At 36.9% G+C, this 15,144-nt stretch overlaps 1 protein-coding gene and 1 pseudogene across 1 annotated transcript; both read left to right on the top strand.

The window, feature by feature from the left end:
• Positions 1 to 15,144, top strand: part of LOC148723663 (uncharacterized) — a 270,515-nt pseudogene that overhangs the window by 103,036 nt on the left and 152,335 nt on the right.
• Positions 6,986 to 14,469, top strand: LOC111331351 (START domain-containing protein 10). Its single transcript, XM_022936456.2, has 6 exons — positions 6,986 to 7,338; positions 10,271 to 10,418; positions 11,538 to 11,641; positions 12,167 to 12,281; positions 12,615 to 12,667; positions 13,712 to 14,469. Exons 1-6 carry the CDS (start codon positions 7,183 to 7,185, stop codon positions 13,943 to 13,945), a joined length of 810 nt encoding a protein of 269 aa, XP_022792191.1. The 5' UTR covers positions 6,986 to 7,182; the 3' UTR covers positions 13,946 to 14,469.

Here is a 15,144-nt window from a genome sequence, read left to right as displayed (position 1 = left end):
ACTATCTTTTCGCAGCCTCCGCTCATTTCATTCAAACGCGACAAAAACATAGGCAATTTTTTGGTCAGAAGTTCTTTTCAGACTAATAACCAACCAGGCACTTTTAAATGCGCTCGTGCACGATGCAAAACGTGTCCTTTCATTCACAACACTGATAAAATATCGGGACCTAAACGATCCATTAAGATCACCGATCACTTCACGTGCACCTTCGCCAATGTAATCTATTGCATAACTTGCACTTATTGCAAAAAGATATACATCGGCGAAACAGGCAGAAGACTAGGTGACCGATTCCGAGAACACCTTCGAGACGTGGAAAGGAATGACAAGGACACATCAAAACCAGTCGCTAGACATTTTAATTTACCTAATCATTCTAAGCAACATATGGAAATCTGCGGTCTTTCCTTACACTTAGGTAGCACCGAAAGCCGTAAAAATCTTGAACAAAAGCTCATCTTTCAAACCGGCAGTCTAAATCCCACAGGGATCAGCGAACGCTTTTCATTCCACTAATTTATTCTTGTTTTTCTCGTTGCCATGTTCCCACCAATAACGTAGCCCCATTCTCTGCCTTTAAAAGCACACACAACCCACAATTCCTCTATTCGCTCCGACGAAGGGCTAACGCTCGAAACGTCAGCTTTTGTAATCGTTACGGTGGCCAATTTACCACTTCAACTTTGTTGATATATCCAAATTATATTGAATAATGAAATGCTACGTAAAAGGGTATGCGGTCAACAGCGCGGGCTCATGTGTCCAAGGTCTAAAATTTAGCGAAATTAACGGAAAATAATAAGGGCTGACTTTTAAAACCGTGGAACTCTGTTTTCGTCGAAGGCATTTTCCTATTTCCAGAGGTTTTAAGGAGAAAATTAATTTTTGAAAATTTTTAGGGGGTGTACTAAGTTTTTGGAGGTTGTTCTGTAAAAAAAAAAAAGCGGTAAGGAAAACGACGCCTTGAAGCAACCATGTGAACGACTCAAAATCCGTGTTTCCGCGGCAAAACCAAGTGCATGCGTATACGTTATTCAGCTTTGTCACACGAGATACTAACTTAACACTTGAATGTGGGTCGATCTTAAAATGCGCGAGTTACTAACGAAACCGTTAAATAAAAGAGAATCCTAAAATTGCGCGAGATACTTACGTAATGATCAAATCGAAAAAGAATCCTTAAGTGTTCGAGACACTATAGTAACAATTGAGTAGCGGAGAATTCTAAAAGTACACGAGGTACTTACATAACGATCGAATGAAAGAGAATCTTGAGAGTGCGTGTGCATGTTACTATTGTAACGATCGAATGGAGGAGAATTCTAAAATTGCACGAGATACTAACGTAACACTCGAATCTAGGTCGATCTTAAAATGCGCGAGATACCAACGTTACAACCATGAAAGAGAATCCTCAAAGTGCGCGAGATACTCACAAAACATTCCCGTCATGAAAGAGAATCCTAAAAGTGCGCGAGATATTTTACGTAATAATCCAATCAGAAAGAAGATTCTAAAGATGTGCAAGATACTAACGTAACAATCCAATGAAAAAAAAAAGAATTGAAAGTGCGCGAGATACAAGTACACGACCAATGCGCTCGTATTTTCTATAATAGATAAAGAAAGGCTACCACCATTAAGACCAAGGTGCAAAACCCGACATACGCATGACATCTACATCATCAATAATGCCAATACAAATGTAGGTTCAGACATAGATTTTCATAACGACTACCACCATGTACCAAATGGGGTGCAGAACAGAGGAACCATTCTGGCAGGGTCTCCTTACGTCACACCTGAGCAACTGGAAGTGTTTTTTCTTATGTGAATCATGGCATGGAGACCGCACATTTAATAACAAGGTGAAAAATGTTTTTTAACCACTAAATCAAAGTATGCTTCTGATTTCAACAACATAGATGATTTAGAAACGGTTAGCTGCATTAAAAAGTTAACTTGAACTTTAAACTTCAAGCTTATCGCAAAATGAAAGCATGGAATATCATGCCAAGATGCCATGCATCGGCCTTTAAAATTGTGACTAGATCGTTGGAGGAGTTTTGTATATAAGGTCGTGGTTATTACAGAATCAACAAGCTGTTTGATCAACAGGTATGAATATCGTTCGCACATTAATGCCTTTTTACGTAAGGGCCAGACTTAGCCTCGAGCGGTTTTATTAGACAGTGAGATAACGTTTCGACTAAAGTAGATAGTAAAGAAACTGTAAGGTGAATTGAAAAAACAAATTTAGTTTGATTTTGATATGTTGAACGGGCAATGTGTGAAACGATTTGACGTAAGGTAGGAAGACCTAACCCGAACGTGATGTGCCTTTGCACCATATCATAACCATCCCGAACCTTTTTTTTTTTTGTGCTGCATCCTCAATCTATAATCCTTGCTTTCGCATGACTTCTTAAAAATCCGAAATCCAAAATCCAAAACAACAAGGGCTATTGGCTACTGCAGTTTTACCTCCGCAAGACGAAAGACCTCTAAAAATTTAACGTTTTGGAAAAGAGTTCAGCTTCATGGGTTCTCCATTTTGAAACAAAATAACCAGTCATTTTTAATTTAATATTTTTGGGATCGACATTGAAATAGCAGCCCGGAAAAGCTAATACTTATGTAAACAATGTATTAATCATGTCACATTTTGTTCCCTGGGCACCAGAAACATTATAAATGTGTTAGATGAATATTCGCAAGTTTACAGTAATTGACCGTAGACAACCAATCACTTTAGTGGCGAAACAAGACAACAAATGTTTGCGTTACTTCTTAACCGCCATGTTAATACTCCTTGGATGGGCACAGATATGGCGTCCCCGAACTAAGCTCTTTACATTTAAGTCAGACATTTTGGCGGATAACACATCCGCAGAAAACTCCATAGACTTGGAACTCGGGAAAATTGTTCATTTATCAATATTCTACAGTAGCAGTCACCCTCTTGGAGTCGGGAATTCTGCAGTTTTGATTTTAGATTTCGATTGTGACAGTTAAAACCGTCCAATTAAAAAATGACAAATTAGATATGGCCAAGATAATATGGTATGGCCTAATTTGGTTTAAAACTTCACAAAAACCTAAAATGTTACAGGCACGTCTCGAACCACATTCTGGTTGTTTATCCTTACGTGAACAGAAACACATCAGTGTTAACGTCTGACGCAACTTGAACTATAATCATAAGATATCATGCGAAGACTTAGTGCATGCCGGCTATGAAAATTATGACTCCACGAGTTTTGCATATGATAACCCGTGGTCGGCCACAACGTACAGGGAATAACGAGCTGTTTGAATTACAGATATAGTTATCGTTCGCAAACTTGGGTCAGTTCCATTTAGTTTACACTGAGGCTCCAGATCAGACTCGAACGGTTTTATCGCATAAGGTAATTGCCGCTAGGAAAGAATGGGGCTAACACTCAAATACTCTCTACGGTGTCTAATTCACATTATCAACCGCCACTCAGTCACCGGTCGGTCAACAGGTCAGTAACCCAATCAAATAGCCAATCACGCACCAGTGAGTCAGTCAACCAATCGGTCACATAGTCACTCGCCAGTCAGTAACCAGTAATCCCGTCAATCAGTCAACCAGTCAATGAAACCAAATTAGCAGGTAAAAAATATAGACCGGTTAGCTCACGCCTACTGTACATTGGGGTACCATGAGACCTTTCGTTTTTTTGAAGGAAGCCGGAATAGTTTCTAACAAGATAGTATGACTTTATAATCTCTGGTTGGGTGACATCGCTTAGATGAAGTGAGCGCATGGGGTTGTTCTTCAACGGGCATTTTTTTCGTCAGTCGTGACTGCGGCGCTCCACTCACGTGAGAGAGTGGTTAAATAACAAAAGCACACTTAGAACGCATATCACTTTCGAATCCTCAAGTAGACTTGTTCGTGCCAAAAGCCTATTACAACAACAGATCACCTGAAATCCGCATGAGACTTAAACCTTTTCCTCTATCGAAATCAAGGCTGGATGCACGCATGGATGTTACAGAAATGAATGCGGCTTTTGTAACGTCACAAGATAAATGAATAGCTGAGAAAAAAATAGTTGCTTAGTTACTTTCATACGAATGTTAAAACTTAAAAAACATCTGGAGTTCCGTGACCTATTCTCATAATTTTTATCTGATTAACAATCATGATCCCAATCGATGGAAAATTAAATTTTCATAGGTCGATCTGCTTTGAATAAGCTTTCTCAAGAAGTTGGTTGGTTGGGTGTCTCGAAACTTCAGACCTCGAATCCCTGAAGTTTCGAGGTCTGAAGTTCCGAGGTCTGAGGTCTGAGGTCTGAAGTTTCGAGGTCTGAAGTTTCGAGACACCCTTGGTTAGTTCCCTAATTCGTAATATCAAATGTTTATTCACTTATTTCCAAAAGGTGATCACGAGCACTCGGGAAAAAATTTTCAAAGATCAGGTAGGTTTCCATCGCTTTCAATCTCTCAGAAATTTTAGGAGCGTCTAGAAGAGAACCAGTCAGCACTTGCCCAAACTCACGTACGTTCACATATATGACAGTTTCGATCACGAATACACCAGAATGTCTTACCGATCAGATAAGCTTTTATTGAAGGTACGTGGCCTACTCGCCTAGCCTCTCCTTCGTGTTTTGAAAAGATTTTCAGTCAGACTTACCCATTTTTTCTAGAGAAAAGTATGAGCTTTTATTCGAGTGAAGCCGGGGCAACTAGCGGGGAAAAATATTACCAAATGAATACGAACGAGCAAGATTCGTGGCACTGAAATAGTAGATCATAATACGGAGATAATTTAGAGAGCTTTATCAAAACTCTCTAGGCGAGTCCTATTCATAGTAGACTTAAATGACATCATCCACACGCGAAACTGTTTTACTCGTCACCGACTAAGCAAATTCTCCGGACATATCAATGTAATCAGGCACACGGTTTCAAAAAACGCTCACACAAACAGACGCTTACATTCATATCAGGGGAGACTAAGCTCAGTGATAGACAGAAAAGAAAGTTCGAATTCATACAAACTGTCAAGTAAAATGGGCCTCCCCAAATCGGTGAAAGAAAACACGCGTGGAAGAGCGATATGAAAGGAAATTCACATGCGACATTGGAGTCAACTCCATACAGTTCGAATTTTTCTTAACTTTTCATTTATTAATTATTTATTTATTTTCAGCTTGCAGTCTTTTATTCTTTTACAGTTTATTTCTTTATTACACTATTGAAGCAAAACACATAATAAAATTCACACTAGCTTGCCTTACCTGATCCAAACTGAGAACTCAGCCTTTTATCTGTTCACTGGGGATAAGTTATATATTCATATGTAGCGTTATACTTAAAGTTCTTTCAAGTTTCACCTATTAGTTCCCGAAGAGGAAAAAATTTCAATTTCAGGACTACTGTTATTTAAATCCACGTCAAGTGAACGAGCCGAGTTGGATGAAGTATTTGTGGGCAGACTAAAAATTACACCAAGCATGCGCATGGCGTCTTATTTGCAGATCACATTATCGAACTTGAACTTGGCTTTAAAAACATTCAAAGTAGAGGGAAAAGATAAATAGAAAAATTAATTAGTGATTGAATTTATAGCGCTCTTTCCGAAAAGCGTGTATCTAAAAAATGCACATACACGTATACTATACTTGACATCACCGGAAGGGCTGCGAGTTAGTTGTGATCAAATATTTTTCAATTACTGATTGCGCAATTTAGAAGTCTCGGGAGCCTAGATAAACATTCATTCGAGCCATCTGTAACAGTAACGAAATAAGGTTGCTTTTTACGCTCAAATAATTGAATTATTGCAATGGATTATTAAAGCTATGAAAATTGATGTAAAAATAAAACTGAAACAAGATACCATAAACGCTACTCAAGCGTAACTAATGACACGTCGGCAACACTAAATTTGAATACATGTAACTGCAACCTGTTGTGCTTGCAAGCATCGTTTAAACTGTAAGACTTTTCAGCTGAGTAAATTGCACATATCTCTGTATCTCCATACGCGTAAACGGTATACTTTTATTGATCGATTGTGTAATTTTCTTATCGATTTTTTTTTTTGCTATATTGCTATGTTTTCCATACAATTTTTAAACGGAAAATATGTATAGGCTGGTTAAATCACTCTTTTCGGTGATCACGCACCGTTAAAGCCAAGTGAAAATACGTACTTGAATTTTGCGGGTTTCACCATACACTGCCAAGTTAAAATCAAACTTCCCAAAGCAAAATTTCTTTTCTTCTGTTTCCGATTCGTTGATGGTTGTTTTTTATTCAAACTTCAAGGCTCTCAATATCTCATAAAAAATTAAACAATTTGTCTGAACGAATATTAGCGAGAATTTTCGATGCTGGCAAGACGTCAAAGTGCGTCACAGGCTTTCCACCCACTTCCTCGTTATGAAATCATATATTCTTGAGTAACTATTTTTGCCGAAGTTTATTTTGGTCAATTCATATACAAATTTCACTTAGGGTTACAAGTCCAGAAAAAACGTAAATAAAAAAAAAATATGTTTTAAAAACTCTGTGGCATGCTTAATTTCATCATGCATTCATTTCTCTTTTCAGAATTAAAGAGCATGAATAACTTCTCTCACCTGCTAGTGACACCAGTTTAACATGCTCAAACCGCGCAAAAATTGCCATAGCAACCCTAAATTTGTGGGTGGCGGATGCACAGCCAACACAGCCGTCAAGAAAGAGTATTTATTGTGGTAGCTGGGTTCTCCTTCGCGTCTTATTACCTCTAATAGTACTCTTTTGTGATCTGAAACAGTTTCACAATTCCAATTTTTATGCAATAAACTGCACAGTTTGAGGTAAAGTAGAAAGTCTCCTCCACGTGCTTGATCCCTAACCCCACGACTCACGTTCTCTTCTCTGATTGGCCGACCGACTGAAATGCGTTACGTCATCTAATCACACATTCAGAGCTCGGGTGACGTTTTAAATCAACCGTAGCGAAGTCCGAAGTTTATAACCGAGCCACGGGCGTAAGAAGTCGTGTTTGTACGATTTGGCAATCACCCTATAAATTTTTTCCGAGTTCATCTCATTCCCTATCTACCTTAACAAGAGTTCCTTTCAGCAAGGAGAGCAATTGAATTACCTTTAAGCAGAGAAGTAACACTCGTGACTTGTGACGATTCGATGCAACTTGGTGAAGTCCGCGCTGCTAAGGCAGGCGATTTTGAGCATTTTCGTCGACTGGCAGACAGCGTCGAAGGCTGGAATTTACAGTATGATAAACAGGGAACGAAGGTTTACTCCAAAGTCAAAGAAGGCTCTACGGTTAGACTCATAAAGGTGAGAGGAAAATACGACAGATTCAACTGTAAAAGTTAATTTCGATGAGTTGAAACTTCCAAGTTGGCCAGTGTTTGACTGTTTACCAAGCGATGAGTTCGCTCATTGAAAGAAATAGAGTTCAGTGTACTGGAACTAACCGGCCTCTCTGTAAAACTTGCTAAAGAAATCATCGTAAGAGTTGGTCAATTCTGTTTTTGCGGTCGCGATATAAGATTGTGGTAGGACAATCACAACATGTCGCGAAAAACGTATGCTGTTTGCGTTAAATTTCTCAAGACGGTCGATATTAATTTTCTATGCTTTATTTCCGTTAATTTCTCTGAAATGATCACTCTTAAATAGGCTTACTCCTTTATTAGAATTGATAGGTTTACTTTACTTTAGTAGAACGATCGTTAATACTCGTGTCTTACACTTAGATGATAATGGCCTTTAACTACACGTACACTGTGGTTCTTCAATGAAGTTTGATGTGGCTTGGCCTGTGTTTTGCATTTTCCCTAAGCACCCTTTGACTCGTAGAGAAATATAACGGGCAATAAAATTATTTATTTTTCTCAACAGTGACAATCTTTTATCAGCATTTTGTTTGACACACTTTGTCGATGAGCCGAAAAAACTCACACAGGAAATATCGAAATATATTTATATTCACCGTTAACTTGTTCCAATTCTCTCCAACTGTGTTATTGGCCGTAAAGTCATGCAGCGATCTGCAATGACAAGAAAGCTAAACCATTTTCTGCAGTTAATACTGCCATTTCAAAATATATTAACCTCAGTTTTATTGCAAAAAAAAAAATGTTTCTGGAAAGGACTCAAAATAATTAACGAACAAAGAATTTTGATTAGGCATATTTTGTAGAGATCTTGTCAAACATTTATTGCTTTACAAAAGAATATGCCCTTTACCCCTGATCCCGACTTGGATTTTGTCGATTTTGCAAAAATTTGTTATCATTAAGTCATGCACACTCTTTGTTAAAACAGGAAAGTTTTCTTCGATTGATATATCATGTCAATGTTTATTTAAGAAGTTACTCGAACTGGTTTTCAAGGCACAATGCTTTATCTTGTGGGCATCTTGGCTTTTTTTGTTGTGAGTTCATGTACATTATTTAAACATTCTTTGCGGCAGCTTTTGGTCTTCGTGCTGCTTCTTCGTTAAGGCTGTTTACGTACAAATTCTAGTAAGCTCATTTCAACAGTTCATTTGGATATGTAGCTAAGGAATTTTTGTATGGAAAATTCTTTGCACTGATAGACACGATTCATCATTCTGAAGTTTCGGGAAACTTTGGAATTTGAGGTTCTTTATTTCCTATGGAAAGATGATATGCGCTTGACAATGTGTTAATATTCCTCGGTCTTTAAAGGCCCTTGTCAAGTTGGATGTCAATGACCTTGGATTTGGACAATTATTTGGAATTTTTTAACCATTTTAAAAGAGACAGCATGTGTGCTGCAGTTAGAAACTTCTTGTTTGGTCATACTGTTTTCCTCATCCTTATGGGAAATATTTCCAGCTTTAGTTTCAAGATGCTTTCAGCTATTTTTTTTCAACACTTCATCAAAGATCAGTTGCATACAAATTTGCTTGTTGTGGTTTCCTGACCTTTCTGGTTTTTTTTTTATTTTTTTTATTATTATTATTATTACATTGGCAGAGGGTCCCAAAGACTAGAATGAAGTGAACAAAACCTTTTGATTATTAGTGAATCTTGATTTCCAAAAGAAGTTTCTTTGATATAGACTTAGTAATAAAAACTAGAGACAAAAAGGAACTGCCTCCCGGTTAGCTCAATGGATAGAGCGCTGGACTGTTGTGTGGGAGGTCGAGGGTTCGAGCCCCGGCCGGACCAACACTCAAGGTCTTAAAATAACTGAGAAGAATATGCTTCCTTTCTGTAACATCAAGAAATGGTTAGATATTCTAGTCTTCTCGGATAGGGACGAGTAAATGGAGGTCCCGTCTCCTGCAGGGTTAGGGGTAGGAGACGTTAATTTCCCACGCACGAGTATACTGTGTGATGGATGTCCTCCCCTGGGGTGGGCTGGGTGGGTGCTTACAGGGCCATTCTGAAAACCACTTCTGTGAGAGTGCACCAGGTCTAAAGATTATTATCTATCTATCTTATCTATCTATCTATCGAATGACATTTTGACCTCCCCTACATGTAAGTAATTTATCAGCTCAAGTAAAATTATTTTGATTACTTTGTATATAAATACATTTTTAATAGTTTGAAACAAAAATGGTTCAGAATGTAACAAGCGGCACTTAAGCTTGCTGCATAAAAGATTATTGTAGACCTCCAAAACCCACACCAAGTTACACAAACTAAGGTGAACATCTATGGCACTTTTACACAGCCAATAATTGACTTCTGTGAAGCAGGTCCATTCACAATTCCAGCTTGGTAAAACTTGAGTAAACTATTTTTTTGCTAGGAGATAAAGAACAGTGTGACTCAGTCTGTTCAAAGTTATTTGTTTGGTCAATATTAAGTGCAAAGTTATTATTTTTAAAACTTTCCTGTTAGACTAAAATGTCTTAGTTGTGTGTAATTATGCAATTTTAATGCATCATTGCAGTCACGAAGTACATGGTGGCAAAGGACAGTTCTTAAACTGTAGAAGATTATCACCATAATATCTGATGACCCTGGAAATAACTTGACTTTCTATTGAAACATGCAAAAAGCCCTAAGATTTTTTGTGAATCTGTCTTTTTGTGAGAACTTCTTTTTAATTGTCTGGGTTTAGAATAAAGTGCTCCTCTGGGAGATCCCATATTTCTGTGAGGAGTGAAATAGTAAGATAAATTCTCCAAAGGCAATGGCATTGTTAAATCCAGCTACCAATATTCCTTTTTGTACTCTGGCTAACACAAAACCTTACGGGTAGTTGTTATTTGACTTTATTCAAGGTGGTTACCAACTTTCAAGATGTCTCACTTTCATTAATGTACGATGTTCTCCATGATGCAGACTACAGGAGAAGTTGGGATGAGAACATGCTAGACTGTTATGAAATATGTCAACTGGACAGTTATAATGACATAGGTTATTACTCAAGTAAGTCAGTGTAATGTTCTTTTTACATCATACTTGGTCAGTTAATACAAAGTGAGATCTGTATTAGAAGTTATTGAATTAAATTTTTTCCAGTCAGTCTATGATAATAATAATAATAATAATAATAATAGTAGTTTATTCACAATTAATCACACACAGAAAGCAAACAAAAACTAACAAACAATACATTAACAACAAAAAATACACGAAAAATTGTGAAAGGAGGTAGAAGAGGTTATCCCTTTCTAGTCCACCTCCTTAACATATATAGCAATATTAAAAAATCCTAATTACTTATCTATAGATTCAAAAACTATATATATACAATTGGGTATATTTATGTAATAAAAGTTTAAAATGGTAATTAGTATGAATCGTGTTTTAAGAAAATTCATTAACTAGCTTATTTCTAAAAGTTCTTATAGTAAGTCTTTTGCTTCAGCGGTCTCTTTTCTTAAATTGTTCCATAAATTAACAATGTGAAGAAAGAAAGAGTGTTTATAGCAATTTAACTTAGCAGATTTCATCTTAAGCTTGAAGTGATGGTTGGATCTCAGCGGTCTGTATTTGTCTGCAAAGTTAAGGAATTCATATGGATTCAGACAATTCAGTCCATTTATTGTCTTGTAGCATTCAGTGAGTGATTATGCTTTTTGCTTGAGTGTTGTAGAACTAAAAGCAGTCATTACAGCAGGAAAGTACATGTAGAAGAAAGGGAAATACTTATACTCTAATGAGCCTATGAAAACTCAAAATAAAAATAAGGAAACTGCATAAAGCATGGGAAAGTATGGGTCACCATGATTGGTTTCAGTCATGTAACTGGTTGGTCAAGGGAGTGGAGCAAGTTTTCAGAACCAATCACAGAGCAAAGTAAAGCTAAACGTATGCAATTTGAGATTACATGTACTTTCAACACAATTGGAAATGGCTCTAAACTGCTACTTGTCTCCTCCACTTTGCATTACTGAGGTGGAATTCATATTGTTAGCAGTGCTCAGGGTGTTTCATTAGGAAAATTTGGATAGTGTGAGAAAGATTTATTGCTGGTTACCTCTAACAGTCAATGATAAAAATTGCCATTGGCTCATACTATTGTCACTTATCTTTTGATTATAGTTAAATGCCCATCCCCAATGAAAAACAGAGATTTTGTAACACAGAGGTCTTGGTATTGGGAAGAAGATAACTTCATTATTTTTAATCACACAGTGAATCATAAGGTGAGAATCAGCAGTTGTGCATGTGTGTGTGTTATTTCCATTTGGTACTGCCTTTAGTTTAACACTTCACATCCTTACATAAATATGCATATTCTCCATACTGTTAAATCTATACATTTCCTATGGTGCTGACAAGGAGAAGTTTAACAATCAAGAGCTTCATTTTCTGTATTCTCAAGACCTTAAAGTGAGATTTAGGCCGTGAAAAGGAGAAATTAGATGCTAGTCACTTTTAGGGGTGTCAATGGTATGAAAAATGCTGCTCTTGAATCAATTCTACCCTTGATTGAACTTTACAGAAGGAAACAAAATGATCATTAATAATGAATGGTTGATTGAAAGATTATTAGAAAGACATCAAATAACTTGCAACTGAGTTAACTACAACTTCCGTGAAATTTTTGCCAAAAAGTGAGACATTGGAACCTCAAACAAGTCTCTGTACAACTCACTATAGTGGCTGCATCCAATCAAACTTTTCTTGTAGTGTGATGGTAGTCTAAGATGATAATATTTTTATCATAGGATGCACCTTTGAAGAAAGGCTTAATCCGTGGTAATTCAATTCTTAGTGGATATTATGTACGCAGAATAGGAGATGGTTGTTCTCTCACGTATGTCTCACAAGTGGATCTAAAAGGTAATGTTTAGCAGTTTGCAGATTTTTTGTCATTGTTGTGTTTTATATTTTCTTTATCTATTTTAATTTTTTTGTAAAATTGTGTTTGGAATATTTTGGGAAATGAATAGAAATTAAAGTGTGATAGAGTGCTGTTACAATAATTTTAGTTTTGAATTACAAGGGCCAAAAAATATATTCATACTGTAAAAATGCAATAAATATCCTAGAATGACAACAAAAGGCATATGTAACACAATGATAACTATGAGATGCACAGGAGTCTTCTTCTGGGGAGATTTTAGTTTATTGTGAACAACTAATTAATCACTAAGTGGTTGTTTTTTTGAACAGGGATTTTACCCAAATGGATGGTTAACAGGGCAGCAACAAAGATAGCTCCAAAGGTTACTATCCTTTTGTTTCTGTTTTGTTTGTTGTTGTTGTTGTTGCTCTGTTTTTTTTTGTTGGAAGTTGATGTGAATGAAGTACTCCCAGATGACTGCATGTCATCTGCAAGTTCATTTTCTACACTTGAGAACCTAGCTCTCCCACAGTATGTCTGTGAGGGACCTTTTGTTAATGAAAAATACTTCTGGTTTGGTCAACTTATCTAAATGACAAAGAGAATGTTCTCTATTCATTACACATGTGTGTATATTTGATCTGTTGAATAAGATTTTATGCAATGAGGAGAGATCCTCACAGTTGCACACTCTAACAGAAGTGTTTTTATTTTCACAAATACATCCTTTACTCAAGTGAAATATTTTTGTAAATGACAGAGAGGAACTGTGGCCTTTCTTATTCTTGAAAGGGGTAAAAGAAGTTGCAATCAAGGAAACATCAAACAATTGTACAGCAACAAGGGGGATTCTTAACAAGTTAAAACTATCTTTCAATTCATTTGGAGCTTTTGTGTAACTATGCGACCCTTACAAATTGCAAGGGAATTCTAGAAAAGTTGAATTTACTGCCACCTGGTTAGCTCATGTTGTAGAGCTCCAGACTGCAGTGTGGGAGGTTATGGGTTCAAGCCCCAGACCGAACCAACACTCAGGGTCTTAAAATAACTGAGGAGAATGTGCTGCCTTTGCTGTGATATCTGCAAATGGTCAGACATTCTACATGCGGTCTTCTTGGATAAGGATGAAAAATGGTAGGTCCCATCTCCTGCATCTTTTCTGTACTGGTTAGCAGCTAGGAGATGTTAATTAAAGAACCCACACTCCTATCACAAAGAGTAGGGAATGTAGCTCCTGGTTTTGTGTTCTGGCCTAGTCATTGTTTATACAGGCCCCAATTTAAATGCTTTGAGCTGAGCTGGGCCAGCCTGTCTAAATATCACAAAATACAAACTGTCTCTTAAATTCAACATGCAACTTTCATGTACCTGACCATGAAATTGCAACTATTTGTGATGGTTTTTTTTTTCTTACTTTTTGCATAAGGTTGTAACCAAGGTTCACAAAGCTGCTCTAGGTTATCAGGCATGGAAATCTATACATGCACCAAGCTACAAGCCATGGCTTTGGCCTGATCAAAGCATCCTCCCCAAACTGCGTCCAGATGATGTACAGTCTGTTGGCAGTGAGTCGCCCAGTGCATCAGACCAGGAGCAAGAGGTTATAGGTGATGACCCTAATGGCTATGCTTCCAGTGATGACGATAACATAATGCTTTGACAGTAGAAATGAAATTTAAATTTCAAATGTCAAATAATATACAGTAACTAGATTGCAAAAGCCACTGACTTTCATTCAGTGAACATTATTTTTGCCTTGCAGTGTAAATCTTAATGAAGGAAATTTGGAAAAAAAAACTTGTAAAAGAACTTGTACATGTATAATTATTTATGTGTAGTTAGAGAATAAAACTTAGTAATTCAGTGCAAATTTTTCAAGAATATGGAAGTGTTGTTTGAATGTAGAGATTAGGATGCCTGTGAATATTTATTAAAACAGGGGGGTTTAAGCAGGTGGGAAAAACTTTTCAATTTCCCTGTAAATTATACAACTGTTAGTAATTTAAAACTAGGGATTGTTTTTGTGTGTGTTGTATTAAGTGGCATAACCATGTTATGTGAAGCTCTTAGTTTATAGCTTTAGTGTTCTATTTTGCAGTTCATCAAGGCGAAATTATTTGTGAACATTTTCTTGCATTTCTTGCAGAACTGTTAATTTACAATAAATTATTTTTATTGTCCTCACTCTACGGTCTAGTGTCAATCGCTTGCTACCATTTTATATATATATCTTATTAACCAAGCACTAGGGCCATACTGGGAGAATATTGGCCCAAGGTCTTGACAGTATGGACCGAGTGCAGCGAGGTCTGTACAAAAAAGACAGAGGGCCGATATTCTTCCAGTATGGTCCTGAGCAAGCTTGGTTAATAAGAGATTTATTATACGACTGAAGTTCAAAGGGACACAAGTGCGGTATCATTCGGGACCATTTGGGACAGTGCCCGGTCCAATACTGAGAGAATATTGACTGGCAATAGAGCATTATGATTGGTTGATTTTAGTTATTGGCCCTCTGACTTCCTGAGTCGTGTAATAAATTTATTTATGTTTCAAATTAAGATGATCATTTTCATTTTGAGATTTACAGTACATCAAATGCAAAAGTGTACTCTAGTCACACTAATGTTCATAAAGTTAAAAATGCAAAGGAACTTACTGAACATGGTCCCCAAACTTAAAACTAGATCCATGCTCTTCAACAAGGCTTTATAATTGATGACATAAAATCTAGACCAACCTGTTATTCTTTCTTTAAAAAAAAAGTAAGAAAACTACCCAACATCATCCTGTGTCATTGAACTTCTTTCATTTATCTGTGGGACAGTTACACTTGGACTTACAAATCTTACTGTCAGT

This window comes from Stylophora pistillata, chromosome 9 (assembly GCF_964205215.1).
Source record: "Stylophora pistillata chromosome 9, jaStyPist1.2, whole genome shotgun sequence".
NCBI classification, from domain to species: Eukaryota; Metazoa; Cnidaria; class Anthozoa; order Scleractinia; family Pocilloporidae; genus Stylophora; species Stylophora pistillata.
The sequence above is the reverse complement of the archived record's forward strand: the minus strand, read 5'-3'. Positions and strand labels throughout refer to the sequence as shown.